At 40.9% G+C, this 12,115-nt stretch overlaps 2 protein-coding genes across 3 annotated transcripts in view; one reads left to right on the top strand and one right to left on the bottom strand.

Moving 5' to 3' along the window:
- LOC311058114 (uncharacterized protein) overlaps positions 1-12,115 on the top strand; it is a gene marked incomplete at its 3' end in the record, with an annotated part of 223,736 nt that overhangs the window by 68,206 nt on the left and 143,415 nt on the right. The window lies entirely within an intron of this gene.
- Positions 1,048-12,115, bottom strand: part of LOC311058221 (uncharacterized protein) — an 81,303-nt gene continuing 70,235 nt past the window's right edge. For both annotated transcript variants that reach the window (XM_084075585.1, XM_084075586.1), the window contains exons 20-25: positions 11,909-12,025; positions 9,507-9,648; positions 7,482-7,514; positions 6,599-6,649; positions 5,188-5,241; positions 1,048-2,797 (exon numbers count right to left, since the gene is read on the bottom strand). In XM_084075585.1, the coding sequence (XP_083931711.1) occupies positions 2,544-2,797; positions 5,188-5,241; positions 6,599-6,649; positions 7,482-7,514; positions 9,507-9,648; positions 11,909-12,025 (651 nt within the window). In that variant the 3' untranslated portion in view covers positions 1,048-2,543. The remainder of the gene's footprint in view (positions 2,798-5,187; positions 5,242-6,598; positions 6,650-7,481; positions 7,515-9,506; positions 9,649-11,908; positions 12,026-12,115) is intronic.

Below are 12,115 nucleotides of genomic sequence, written 5' to 3'. Positions count from 1 at the left end.
TTCTGCAATAAACAATATTATATCATCATCATTTTCCAAGAGTGACCTGGCCTAGAGTCATCATTATTACAACAATGGACAAACAATACAAAAACAATACATATATGTAACACACACAAATCAATATCCAGTTAAAGTGCAAAACAGTGCTAAGTGCACATTTAATGGGGGTCAATAGCCAATTTCAAACTGGAACAACCTGGCACTTAGAAGTGATCTAGTATAAGCCATTTAAAAAGACATAATGTACATCATAAATGTATTTTTTAAATACAATTGTGTCTTTCTTTTTTAAACTTGCCACTTAGAAGTGTTTTAGTATGAGCCATTTAAAAGGCATACATCATAAATGTATTTTTAAATTAGATTTGTGTCTTTTAAAAAACATAAAAAATTCACGCTCTTATTTTGAAGGCAACCGGAACCCTTATTTCTGCTAGCTCGAAAACCGGAAGTCCAATTTCTGCTGACGGAACGGAGCTTTGCTATAGACTATCTGCTAATAACATCCTGTAGTTCTGTTATATTGGTTCAATTGGCCATTTTTAATTGATGCCAATAAAATATATTTCCGCAACTAGGATTTATTTTCTGGAGGGGGGGGGGGCGGTGCTTTTGTTCTTTTCGTTATAGATTGTATACGGCACACCCAGTCATCCGGCATTAAAGTGCCGCGGCACCCCGGTTGGGAAACACTGCCGTAGAGGACCACCGTTTCTGATGTGGTCCGTCCATGTGACACCTACTACTACTCTTGTGTGACTCCATCCAGGGACATTTCCTGAGGGTCCATATCTCTTCAAGGATCAATTTATTAATAATCATACAATAACTCATTTTGAAGAATGCCATTATGAAATGAATATGCAATAGAAAACACTATGATAATAGAGGAAAGCATGATCTAACAGTGAATCAATAGATAACAGATACATACAATTACCTTCACTGGATGTTTTACTAAAGTTTAACATCAGAGTAAAAGATTAGTCAACCAACAACATGGTCAGAGCAGAAGGAGAGTAGTGCAACACAACACAAAAAGCATCACGTATAAAGGTTTATTAAAAAAAGCATCAAGTAAAGGTGTATATACAATTACGTTTCAAGTATAAAGGTTTATATACAAAGGCACAAGAATGGTACTGTGATAATTACATGATCAAATATAAATAAATCACCATGTCACTTTTTGCACTTTTGTGCAAGTAAAAGACTATTTTTGCAAGAACCTCAATGTTCATTTTTCAGTGTGCGAGCCTTTTTGTTGTTTATGGATGATCAAATGTACAACAGGTCAAATATACAGTGTTCCTCAGTCTATCGTACAGCATATCACAAATATCACAAATCAAATATACATATAGTGTAGGGCACAATATTGGACCTGTAGACCATGGTTAGGGTGTGCATTGCATTGCATTAAAACTTCTATGTTTCCTGAGAAGATGGCCTTTTTATAAATGCTATCTGCATGGTCTGAAAGGTGAGCTTATTGTCTATAGTTGTTCCCAGATATTTAAAGTCAGTGAACTGCTACATATATACACAAACCTGAGATACCAGGCCTAAAGATAGACCCTGTGCCCTCTGCCCCTGTCCCACCTCCCAAACACATGATAACAGGCCTAAAGATGGACCCTGTGCCCTCTGCTCCTGTCCCACCTCCCAAACACATGATAACAAGCCAAAGATGGACCCTGTGCCCTCTGCCCCTGTCCCACCTTCCAAACACATGATAACAAGCCAAAGATGGACCCTGTGACCTCTGGTGGTGGTGTCTGGTTGCTCCTGCCATTATCAGCAGCTAAATCCTCTGATCTCTGATGACCGCAACATTCTCTGTGTCCTCTTCAAATACCTTTGGTTTTCGTCACTTTGGACGACTTTCTTTTTCCTCGGTAGCTTTCACTGTTTTAAAATACTTGCTTAAATCTGTACTTTTTGCAGCTTTTGCACAGATAGCTCTTGTATAATCTCATTATGTTTTTGAGCTCCTGATTATTTTATTTCCCCAAATTCGACGTGTAAACAAGCCAGTGAATGGCTGTGATGGAATACAAAAACCGCATCGTCCCTAAACACGCTCGCCACGGGTATATCCGGCGGGCTCGGTCGGCGAAAAAAATGGGGGGTAGTGTGTTTTGGGGCTGTGTTTCTCGACGACGGTCCAACCGTGTCTTCCACCGCACGGCGTGACTTTTTTGTTTTGTGTTTGGGAGCGGGGGGGGGGGGGGGGGGGGGGAGCAGGCAACTCTAGCTCTAGGTTGCACTGTTGAGCGCAGATCCATTGAGACTAGTAGGCTAGGTTAGTAGGTTGAGCACAGATCCATTGAGACTAGTAGGCTAGGTTAGTAGGTTGAGCACAGAGCGCATCGTCTGTCGTCTGGGGAAAAAAAATATTGTATCGTTGGGTTCGTAGCGCGTACGGAACCGAGACCCTCGTATGGAACAGTTCAATACGAATACATGTATCGTTGCAGGCTTAATGGCCTGAAAAGGGTCATTCTCTTGTACCTTGTAAAAATTAATCAAAATGCAAATTACTTCAGATCATCAAGGAGAAGATTCTCATGTTCCTCTAGACCTTTGTAGAAAATGTCTCTGGCTTTGTTGGAGTTCAGGAGTAGATAGAGTTCCCTCATCATGTCCTGGGTGGTGGACTTAGACCTCACATTACTGTAGCCCTCAGGGGTGATGACACCCTCAGCACGGAGTAGATCTAGGATGGGATCCACCATCTTCACTCTCTGAATCAGGACAGGCTGGTGTTGGTCGACAAAGTGTTTCTCTGAAGCTAAGAGGAATGAACATTCAGTTGTTGGTGAAACAGTGTGAGAGATTCATGACATGGAATTTTATATGTGTTTCAACTTGTTAAAAGAAATGAACAATTGCATAAAAACAACACATTAAGAAAAGGGGGGTTTTAAGAGCGTAGATTGAGAGTGTGTGTGTGTGTGTGTGTGTGTGTGTGTGTGTGTGTGTGTGTGTGTGTGTGTGTGGGGGGGGGGGGGGGACGTCATTGTGGATGCATTGGTGGGTTAACAGGGAGATCTTGCACTCTGTCCGTGAGGAGATGAAGCCAGTGCGGTGAGTGGAGGATGGATGTGATGTGCTTGTATTTACACTCTCATCAGAATCCTAGCAGCTGTTCTGGATGTATTGGAGCTTTTGAAGGCTCATGGGATCCCGATGAGAAGTACGTTACTGTAGTCAGTAGTAGTAATAATCTTTTGTAGGATATGTACATGGCCCTGTTTTGAAAATGAACTAACCAGGAGCCTGAAACCTAGACAGCAGATTAACTATCCTGGATGAATTTATCATGGTTCAGCCATGAAACACTTTCATGCTACATTAGTTACATGGAGATTTAGCTGTGAAGTTAGCCAGACCAGGCTAGCAGCCAGGTTTAACTAATCCTGATGTCTTTACTGTTCATTAAGCATCAATCTGATCACAAACCAATTCTTATGTGTTTATGTTGCCTTATTTTTATTAGTCTGCATTAAAACATCATATACTGTAGGTACACATTGCAATTAAAGGACTACTTAAAGGAGAATTTTGGACTAAAGTTTTATTACCTTTTCTATGATGTTATGATATCTTAGGATGAATGGTACAGTAGAAAAATTTCATAACTCCACCCCTGAGCCGCCACAGCTTAAAAAGGTGCGCGGATTGGCCTTAGGTTAGATCACATATTTTAATAGCTTTTTTTTTTTTTTTTTTTTTGACAGATCTGACGTTCATAGTGACAGAACACTGTCAAAAAAAAAACAAAAAAAACAGAAGTCTCGCTAGACGAGATTGAAATCTCGAGATTTCAATCTCGTCTAGCGATACTTCTGGTTTTTTTTTTTGGGGTTGCATAGTGTTCTGTCACTATGAACATGAGATCTAAAAAAAAAAAAAAAAAAAAAAAGCTATTAAAATATGTGATCTCACCTAAGGCCAATCCGCTTCAACTGTAAGTGAGATTCCCCATTCAAGTGAATGAGGCAGCTTAGAGGGCTTTTAAGCTCTGGCGGACCAGGGGTGGAGTTATGAAATTTTTCTACTGTACCATTCATCCTAAGATATCATAACATCATAGAAAAGGTAATAAAACTTTAGTCCAAAATTCTCCTTTAAGCCCTACATACTTCACTATACATTCAATAACAAAAATATATAGGCTGCACAACCTTGACAGCTTGTGAACTTGTAGATCGGCTATTTTCGCTATAAAAAGAACATTTTGAAGAATTAAAAAAACGCTATTAAATAAAAAAAAATGATAATGGTCACAATGACCATTATCATTTTTTATACTAATTATTTGACAATGTTAGACCATATTTTAATGCTTATGAGCAATATATTTAGCAAGGCCTAGGCATATTTGTGGAATATAACTGCATGCTAATGAGCCATTATACCAGTGAGATGCTGAGTTGTGGATTAGCTCCTGTCAGATTATTTCCTGGACTATGGATTCTTTATTGATCTATCCTAAGGAGTTATTGGATTACTTTTGTTCGTTTGGATTGATTTATGAACATGTGGAGACGCTAATCGATGCGTGCCTGTACAGTAAGTTCAATATTGAGTGTCGTGGAGATATCAGTTGAATTTAATTACGGTGCCCGTCAGAGTGATCTATTCAAATATGTTTATACAAAACTAGGCTTGATCGTTTGTCCTTTTATTGATATTGATTTTTAATGTTATAGATTTTGGTATATTGCATTGAAAACATGTTTTGTTTGGCATCTTGCCCTTATTATCTGTACCTACTGTCATGATTATTAATATCATAATGTTGAATCATGTGGTGCATTTGCACGTATGAATGGAGCCTATTTATGATGGATTATTCTCTAGAGAGAAGAGAGAGAGAGAGAGAGAGAGAGAGAGAGAGAGAGAGAGAGAGAGAGAGAGAGAGAGAGAGAGAGAGAGAGAGAGACACACACACACACACACACACACACACACACACACACACACACACACACACACACACACACACACACACACACACACACACACACACAGAGAGAGAGAGAGAGAGAGAGAGAGAGAGAGAGAGAGAGATAGTCAGACAGACAGACAGACAGCAGACAGACAGACAGACAGACAGACAGAGGTTTTGCCTATCAGTCACAATCCTTATTGATCTCCTGAAATAAAACAGTTTACCTTTCTTTCTTTTCTTTCCAACACATCCTGAAGTCTCTCCATCATCACTGTCATCTGAGAGAGAGAGAGAGATAGAGAGAGAGAGATAGAGATAGAGAGAGATAGAGAGAGAGACAGAGAGACAGAGAGAGACAGAGAGAGAGTCATTTGAACACACACGTAAGTGTAAATCAAATGTATTTAGAGCGTTTTCTTTACTTTGTAGTAGGGCTGCACGATATGGAAAAAAATCTCGATATTTATGCCAAATATTTCGATATCGATACGATATACAATATTACCGTTCAAATGTCATATTCTATATTTTAAGTGTTGTAACGTCAAATTCTTCAAAAAACTGCATAATAACAAGTCAATATCACTTTTAATTTGAAGTGCTATTGGGTTCACACACTTGCTATTAGATATTCTGTGTAGCAACAATGAAAAGCAACAATGAAAACTAAGCATTCTTCAAATAAAAATATCAAGTCAGTCTCACTCTTATTTTGAATTTCTCTGACTGAAAGTAAAACGCTTACGACAGACGCTCTTATCATATCATGTTACACACACACACACACACACACACACACACACACACACACACACACACACACACACACACAGGCGCATGAAAGAGGGGGAGAAACGGAGCGGTGGTTTATTTACCGGCTAAAATACACCAAACCTACAAGTTCAGATTGTAGATTTTCAGCTAAAGCGCCCCCCCAGCATAGGGTTGCTATTTAAATTGTGAAAATAGCCGATCTACAAGCTGTCATAATGAGGTTGTGCAGCCTATATATTTATATATATAATGACTACTATTAGTGTGTGTATTCCTCGTCCAGTGACCTCAGTAATTAGAAATTGCTTTATTGGATATTCTACTGATTCTAGACTGATGAAAGGTTCTTGGTTTGGTATGATCCTAGATTACAATTTATACGCATTTGATGTATTGCCTTATGTTTCCCTTGCTTACAGTAAATCACTCTGGATCAAGAGCATCAGCTAAATGCCTAAATTGTAAATATACTTAGAGTACCAAAAGTAGTGGAGTAAAAGTACAATATTGGCACACTTGCAGCTTGTAGATCGGCTATTTTCAAAATATTTGTATACATTTCAAAAATAGAAATGGGACATTCTGCAACATTTTTATACTTTATACTTGTAACCGAGTATTTCTAAATCACTGGGTTAACTGTGAACTGAAACAAACACCCATGGCCAGCCAGCCATTCAATAGTTGCTCAGCCCTGCCACCTACTGTCCACCTACTGTATTAAACCGTGGGGAAAAAACTAAGACAAAACCACACCCCTCTGCCAGGGGTACCTCTGAAGCTGGAGGTACCACCGTAGCCAACTTGGTACCACTGTAAGACTACAGCTACTTAATATGCTATTGAACCAAAACTGTTTACCTTTCTTTCTTCTCTTTGCAGCCCTTCCTGAAGTCTCTCCATCAGTGTCATCTGAGAGAGAGAGAGAGAGAGAGAGAGAGAGAGAGAGAGAGAGAGAGAGAGAGATTGATTGATTGATTGATTGATTGATTGATTGATTGATTGAATACTTAGACAGAAATACAAACAGCAGGAGTACAATCATACACTTGATCTAAAAGGATAGACACAAGAAGTTTGAGGTCCTATATATTCAATTCATCAACATCGCATACAAAAATGTACAACAAATTTCAATATCATCACACATATAAAACACTATATGTACACAGTAGGGAAAAGGGGAGGTGAGGGAATGGGGTAAAGAAAGGGGGGGGGGGGGGGGGGTCACCTTTCTAAGGGGGAAGTGATATTTAGCCCTTTGGACTCCTGAAAGGTGGATTTTCAGGCCTGTTTTAAAGGAAGCCTGTAATCCACATTTTATAAGGGACAGGGTCAGGGCATTCTACACTTGGGTGGCAGTGCTGCAAGAGGAGAATTTACCCAAGTCTGTTCTATAGGAAGTGATGCCCACAACGCCCTAGGAAACTTGTGTATAGGTGTGGACCTTGTGGACCAGATCATTGTTGTCTCCCTTTCACTTTTTTTGGGTTATTTTTGTCATATACGGGTATTGAGGGCATTGAGGGCAAAGTCGCATTTACTATTTTGAAAGTCAATCCTATTTTAAAGACCCTGTCATCATGTGTTAATTCTAAATAGTATATCGACCCTGTCTGCAAAAGCGTTTATTATTGTTTATTTTTTTAAAGAACATATCACTTCCAAGCCCTTTAAGCCCTACTGAGCCCCTTCTCTGAAATGTACATAGAGTCAATACAATTCAATGCTCAACAACACTCACCTGAGACAGATGCTGCCTTTCCTTCAGGTCGTGCTGCAAAAAAAAGTGTTGAAATTAAATAATCAATGTGAGTAAATATGTCCTAGCAAAGTTAAAAACAAACTGTTAAGTTGTTAAAGTCACAAATCACAGTCACAGCCATAAAAAAGAAAGGGGCGCTCCGTGGAGCGCAGATCTCCGCCAGGCCTGGTGGCCTACCTATGGCAGTGTAACATTTTCCATTGCATAGTATTTGATCTATCATTTTCTAATTTGTCAAGAACCTGGTAAGAGGCAGAATGTTAGCCTGGCATTGTTTTTGTACGTTCAGCGTTTCAACTGCTGTCCGTACAACAGTGAAAAGCAGACCCTGATTGGCCCAGTCATTTTCTGACTTCTCATACTCTCTGCCTATTGGCCAAAGTACAGACTGATACCATGGAGGAACGTTAGAGTGAATCCATGTCATCAGTCTGGACAATGCCAGGCTAGCAGAATGTGACATTCACAGGGGAGGGTAACCTCACTGTATGTACTCCTACAGGCTGGGGGTGGAGCCTGTCAGTGGGGAATGTTTAATAAGAGCATTAGAATGGAGGCGCTACATCTTCCCAGTGGGGGCTCCTCACTGACAGGTGAGTCAGTAGGATACAACAGTACGTCCTCCCAGTGGGGGCTCCTTACTGACAGGTGAGTCAGTAGGATAGAGCAGGACTTACAAACTCTATGGCTGCTCTAGACTTATGAACTCAAAGTCTTAACTGAAGTTAAGGATACACAAAGTAACGTTGCCGTCCAAATGCCAGGATATAGTTATAATGGGGAAGACAATGGCCCTCATTTATCAACGCGGTGCAGCCCAAATAATGGGCGTACGGCGAGATCACCGCACCTTTCGGCATTTATCAATATATCCTGACGTGGGCTTCATCCTACGGTACGCTGAAATCTCACGTCTGGTCGAGACCAGTTGCTGACGTTGGCTGCACCCGTTTATTCCATCCTAGACCTGCGGATCAGCATTGTCTGACTGTCTGACAGGCATCTAGACACATAATCCACTCATAAAAGTATATCTACACTAATAAATAATCCCTGTGAAAATATAACATTTTATAAAGTAATTTAAACAAACTGCTTTAACAGTCATTCAGATAAGATTGTAGATCTGGCTGCATTGAAAATAGCAAACTCTACAAGCTCACAAGCCAGCGTGAGCTTGTAGATCTGCTATTTTCAAAATATATACGATTTTTTTTTAATTTTGCGTCGGGAGTCCCGCGGTCGGGACTCCCGACCATCTTTTCATGGACAGTGAGGTCTACAAACTTACAGTAGCTTGTCCTATGCTATGGAGTTATGTCATAGAGAGTTATATAGGCTACAACCTGGCTGGGTTAAAGATATAAATCTCTTATAACGTGGGTTGCGGCACGGGATCACTGCAGTCTGTAGACCGCCCAAGTCTCATGGGGAATATAGCCTACATGCCTGCTTTAGTGTAACTCGAACGCGCACTGCTCGGTATGGGGTAAATAAATATACAAACGTATTCCATGTAAACTACAAGCCTACGTGACTGACAAAGATTGTACCGTAACCGATTATGAAAGACACAGTTGGGCGCATGTGTGTGAGTGAGTGAGTGAGTGAGTGAGTGAGAGAGAGGCGTGTGCATGTGTGCGTGCGTGCGTCTGTGTGTGTGTGACTTGACAGGCAGCGAGGCGAGCCAGCGAAACTCTTTCTTTGATGGTATTCTGGTTCTTCATGTGGTAAAATCGGGGCGTTTCGAGAATATTTAAGGGCGTGTTATTTAAATGACGCTCGTTTTCAGACGTGAGATTTATCAAGGCTGGGACCAAATGTCCGCTCGGATCGGCTGTGTAGGATTCGTTGATAAATGTGACTTCGACGTTGGTGTGCGGCCGAATATATGGAAAAATATATGCCGGTTTATACGCTGCGTTGATAAATGAGGGCCACTATGTTTAAATATGAAAGAGCTATTCCACTATATCTCATAATAAGATAAAACTCTGCCTTTACCTTCCAGGTCAATCTTTTTCTCCCAGGCTATTTCGTCAGGTCCTCCCAGCAGTTTCAATGGGATGACTTCTGCATTGAGATTGATCGTCACCTCAAACGTTGGATGGAAATTTGGTCCAAAGTTCTGACGATATTTCACATCCTGAAAACACAGACACATAGTAGTACTTGTAGTAGAAACAAGTAAAATGGTAAAATCAGCTGGACACACTGGGACAGTGTGGGCATTAAGGCCACTGTGGCCTTAGGTAGATCATTTTATATAATTTGATATCATTTTATGAATAGTGCAGCAGATTAAGTCAATATTTCAGAAGAATCGTTACAAGCACCAAATTTGGTATGAAAACGCTTAAGACCTTCTTTTTTAGAACAGCCTGTTTGTTTCCCCGGTAGGATGTAGCGTGTGGAAGGAAAACGTTATTCCAACAATTCCTTTCACCGCAACTCACCCAACTCACACAACACCCACCATTGAATTCATCATGTCAAAATACATACATTTGATTTGAAGTTGAACATTGAAGAAATGTCCTTTTGCACACCTAAGGACGGACAGGTGCGTCGGAGCCCCAATACATATATTGGATATTATGCCCTCCTGGGACACAGCTTTTTTTACTTGTATTTGTTACTGTATCCATTCTGCCTCACTCAGTAGGTATTTTATTCATGATTGTAATACCTTTTCTACTGACTTATTGTCTCCGCCAGGCCGAAAGGCATGGTGAGAGCGTATGTTTTGCACCCTGTCCGCCCGTCCGTGTGTGTGTGTGTGTCCGTGTGTCCGTGTGTGTGTGTGTGTGTGTGTGTGTGTGTGTGTCCGTCCGTCCGTCCGTCTGTGAACAGCTAATCTCCGACACCGTTGGCTTGATTGCAGTGAAACTGTGCAGACACACTGCAGACAAACCTTTGCCCTGCATTTTTCATATCTGCCTTTTATAGCGCCACCAGGAGGACTTATGTAAAACACATTATTTTATATTACTCCTTCCCATTTTATCCAAATTTCACGCAAATTGGTACACATGATCTCTATAGTCATGTAATCAAGACGGATCCGTTTGATTTTACATATTCCATCCTGATTGGCTAAGATTAACATCTAAACTTTGCAGTAGTGGCTTGTTTTGAACAAAATGCCGCAAATCATGAACGCAGCATGCGGTGAAACTTTCCACGCACATTCACACTATTATATGTTGAGGAACAAATGCCACCCTTTTAACATTGGCCTGTTGTAGCGCCACCGACAGGTCAAATTTAGCAAAACACATTTTTAGAACAAAATGCCTCAAATCATAAATGCATTGTCTGATTGCCGTGCACGGTCTAGGAAGAAATGGAACCCTTTTCACATTGGCCTATTATAGCGCCACCAGGAGGCCACAATAACCTACCTGACCTGGCGGAGAGCTGTGCTCCGAGGAGCACTTTTTTTTAGTTTAATTGTATTTTTGCAGCTATATTTATTATCATGTTCTTTATGAATATTCCTTTCACCGTGGAATAAATACCACCTTCACCCACCTGTATGGGCCGCCCCTCTGCATGGTAATGGCTTGGCGTGTGGCTTTGATTGGCCCTCGCCTCTCTGAGAGTTGTCATATACTGGCTGTGTGCCAGCTGCCTCTTTATGCCTGATGAAGGTCAGAGCGACCGAAACGTTGCATCTTGAATAAATATATTTGTAAGTGACGATAGTGTGCGGGACTCTCTCTCCCCTATTTCTTTGATAACTAGATCATTAAAATTATGCTCAGTCGACATTCAAGTTCTACACTGAAAAATGTCCGCCATTTTGGATTTTCTGGTGGCTAACAGAGTTTTTCTGAAAAAGTAGGTCTGAGACATTATCATGTCAAATGTGATACTTATATCACAAAAGTGAACGGTTGTGTCACTAATCTGCTGCACTAGAGCAAAACGAGGGGCAACGCCGGCCATGGCCTTCATGGTCTCCATGAAATTCCTAGCCTGGGATCCAGCCTGATTCGCTACGTTCGGCGGACTTTTTTCTCTCTCTCCGCTTATCAGTCTGGAATGCACCCCATTGACTCGTTTTGCAGAACTACACTGCAACTACATACTGTATGTTACGTTAGGCAACGTCGTTGCTGATTGGATGTTGTTCAAACGAATGACGAATCACAACGATCACACTGTTTTTTTTGTCCCGCCCCGCACCACAGACCAATCAGAAGCCACGGCACGACTCGAAACGTTTGTCATGTCCCGCCTCCCTTGGAGATAGGAGGCATTCCAGACTGAGAAGCGAAGAGAGAAAAAAAAGTCCGCCGAACGTAGCGAAGCAGGCTGGATACCAGGCTATGAAATTCTTGCCCTGATGATTGTTATTATGTTTTCCTAACTTGTGAGGTTGTAGTGTTAATGTGTGATACCTTGGGGGATACTTCATATGAGGTACCAGGACATTGCAGACTGTAGTTTTGGCTCTCGGTGAGATCACAGTCAGAGGTGGTCTTGAGTTGTTTATCGTCATCATGTTGTACTTCCACCTACAATGACAACAACACAAGGATTCAATCATGATGATTTTTAGGCTATAAACTTGTAATGGTTGTCAAAGGTTTTCATACCTACAGACT

This window comes from Gymnoscopelus microlampas (assembly GCF_963454915.1).
Source record: "Gymnoscopelus microlampas genome assembly, chromosome: 13".
In the NCBI taxonomy this organism is placed as follows: Eukaryota; Metazoa; Chordata; class Actinopteri; order Myctophiformes; family Myctophidae; genus Gymnoscopelus; species Gymnoscopelus microlampas.
This window is presented reverse-complemented; position numbering and strand designations above follow the sequence as displayed.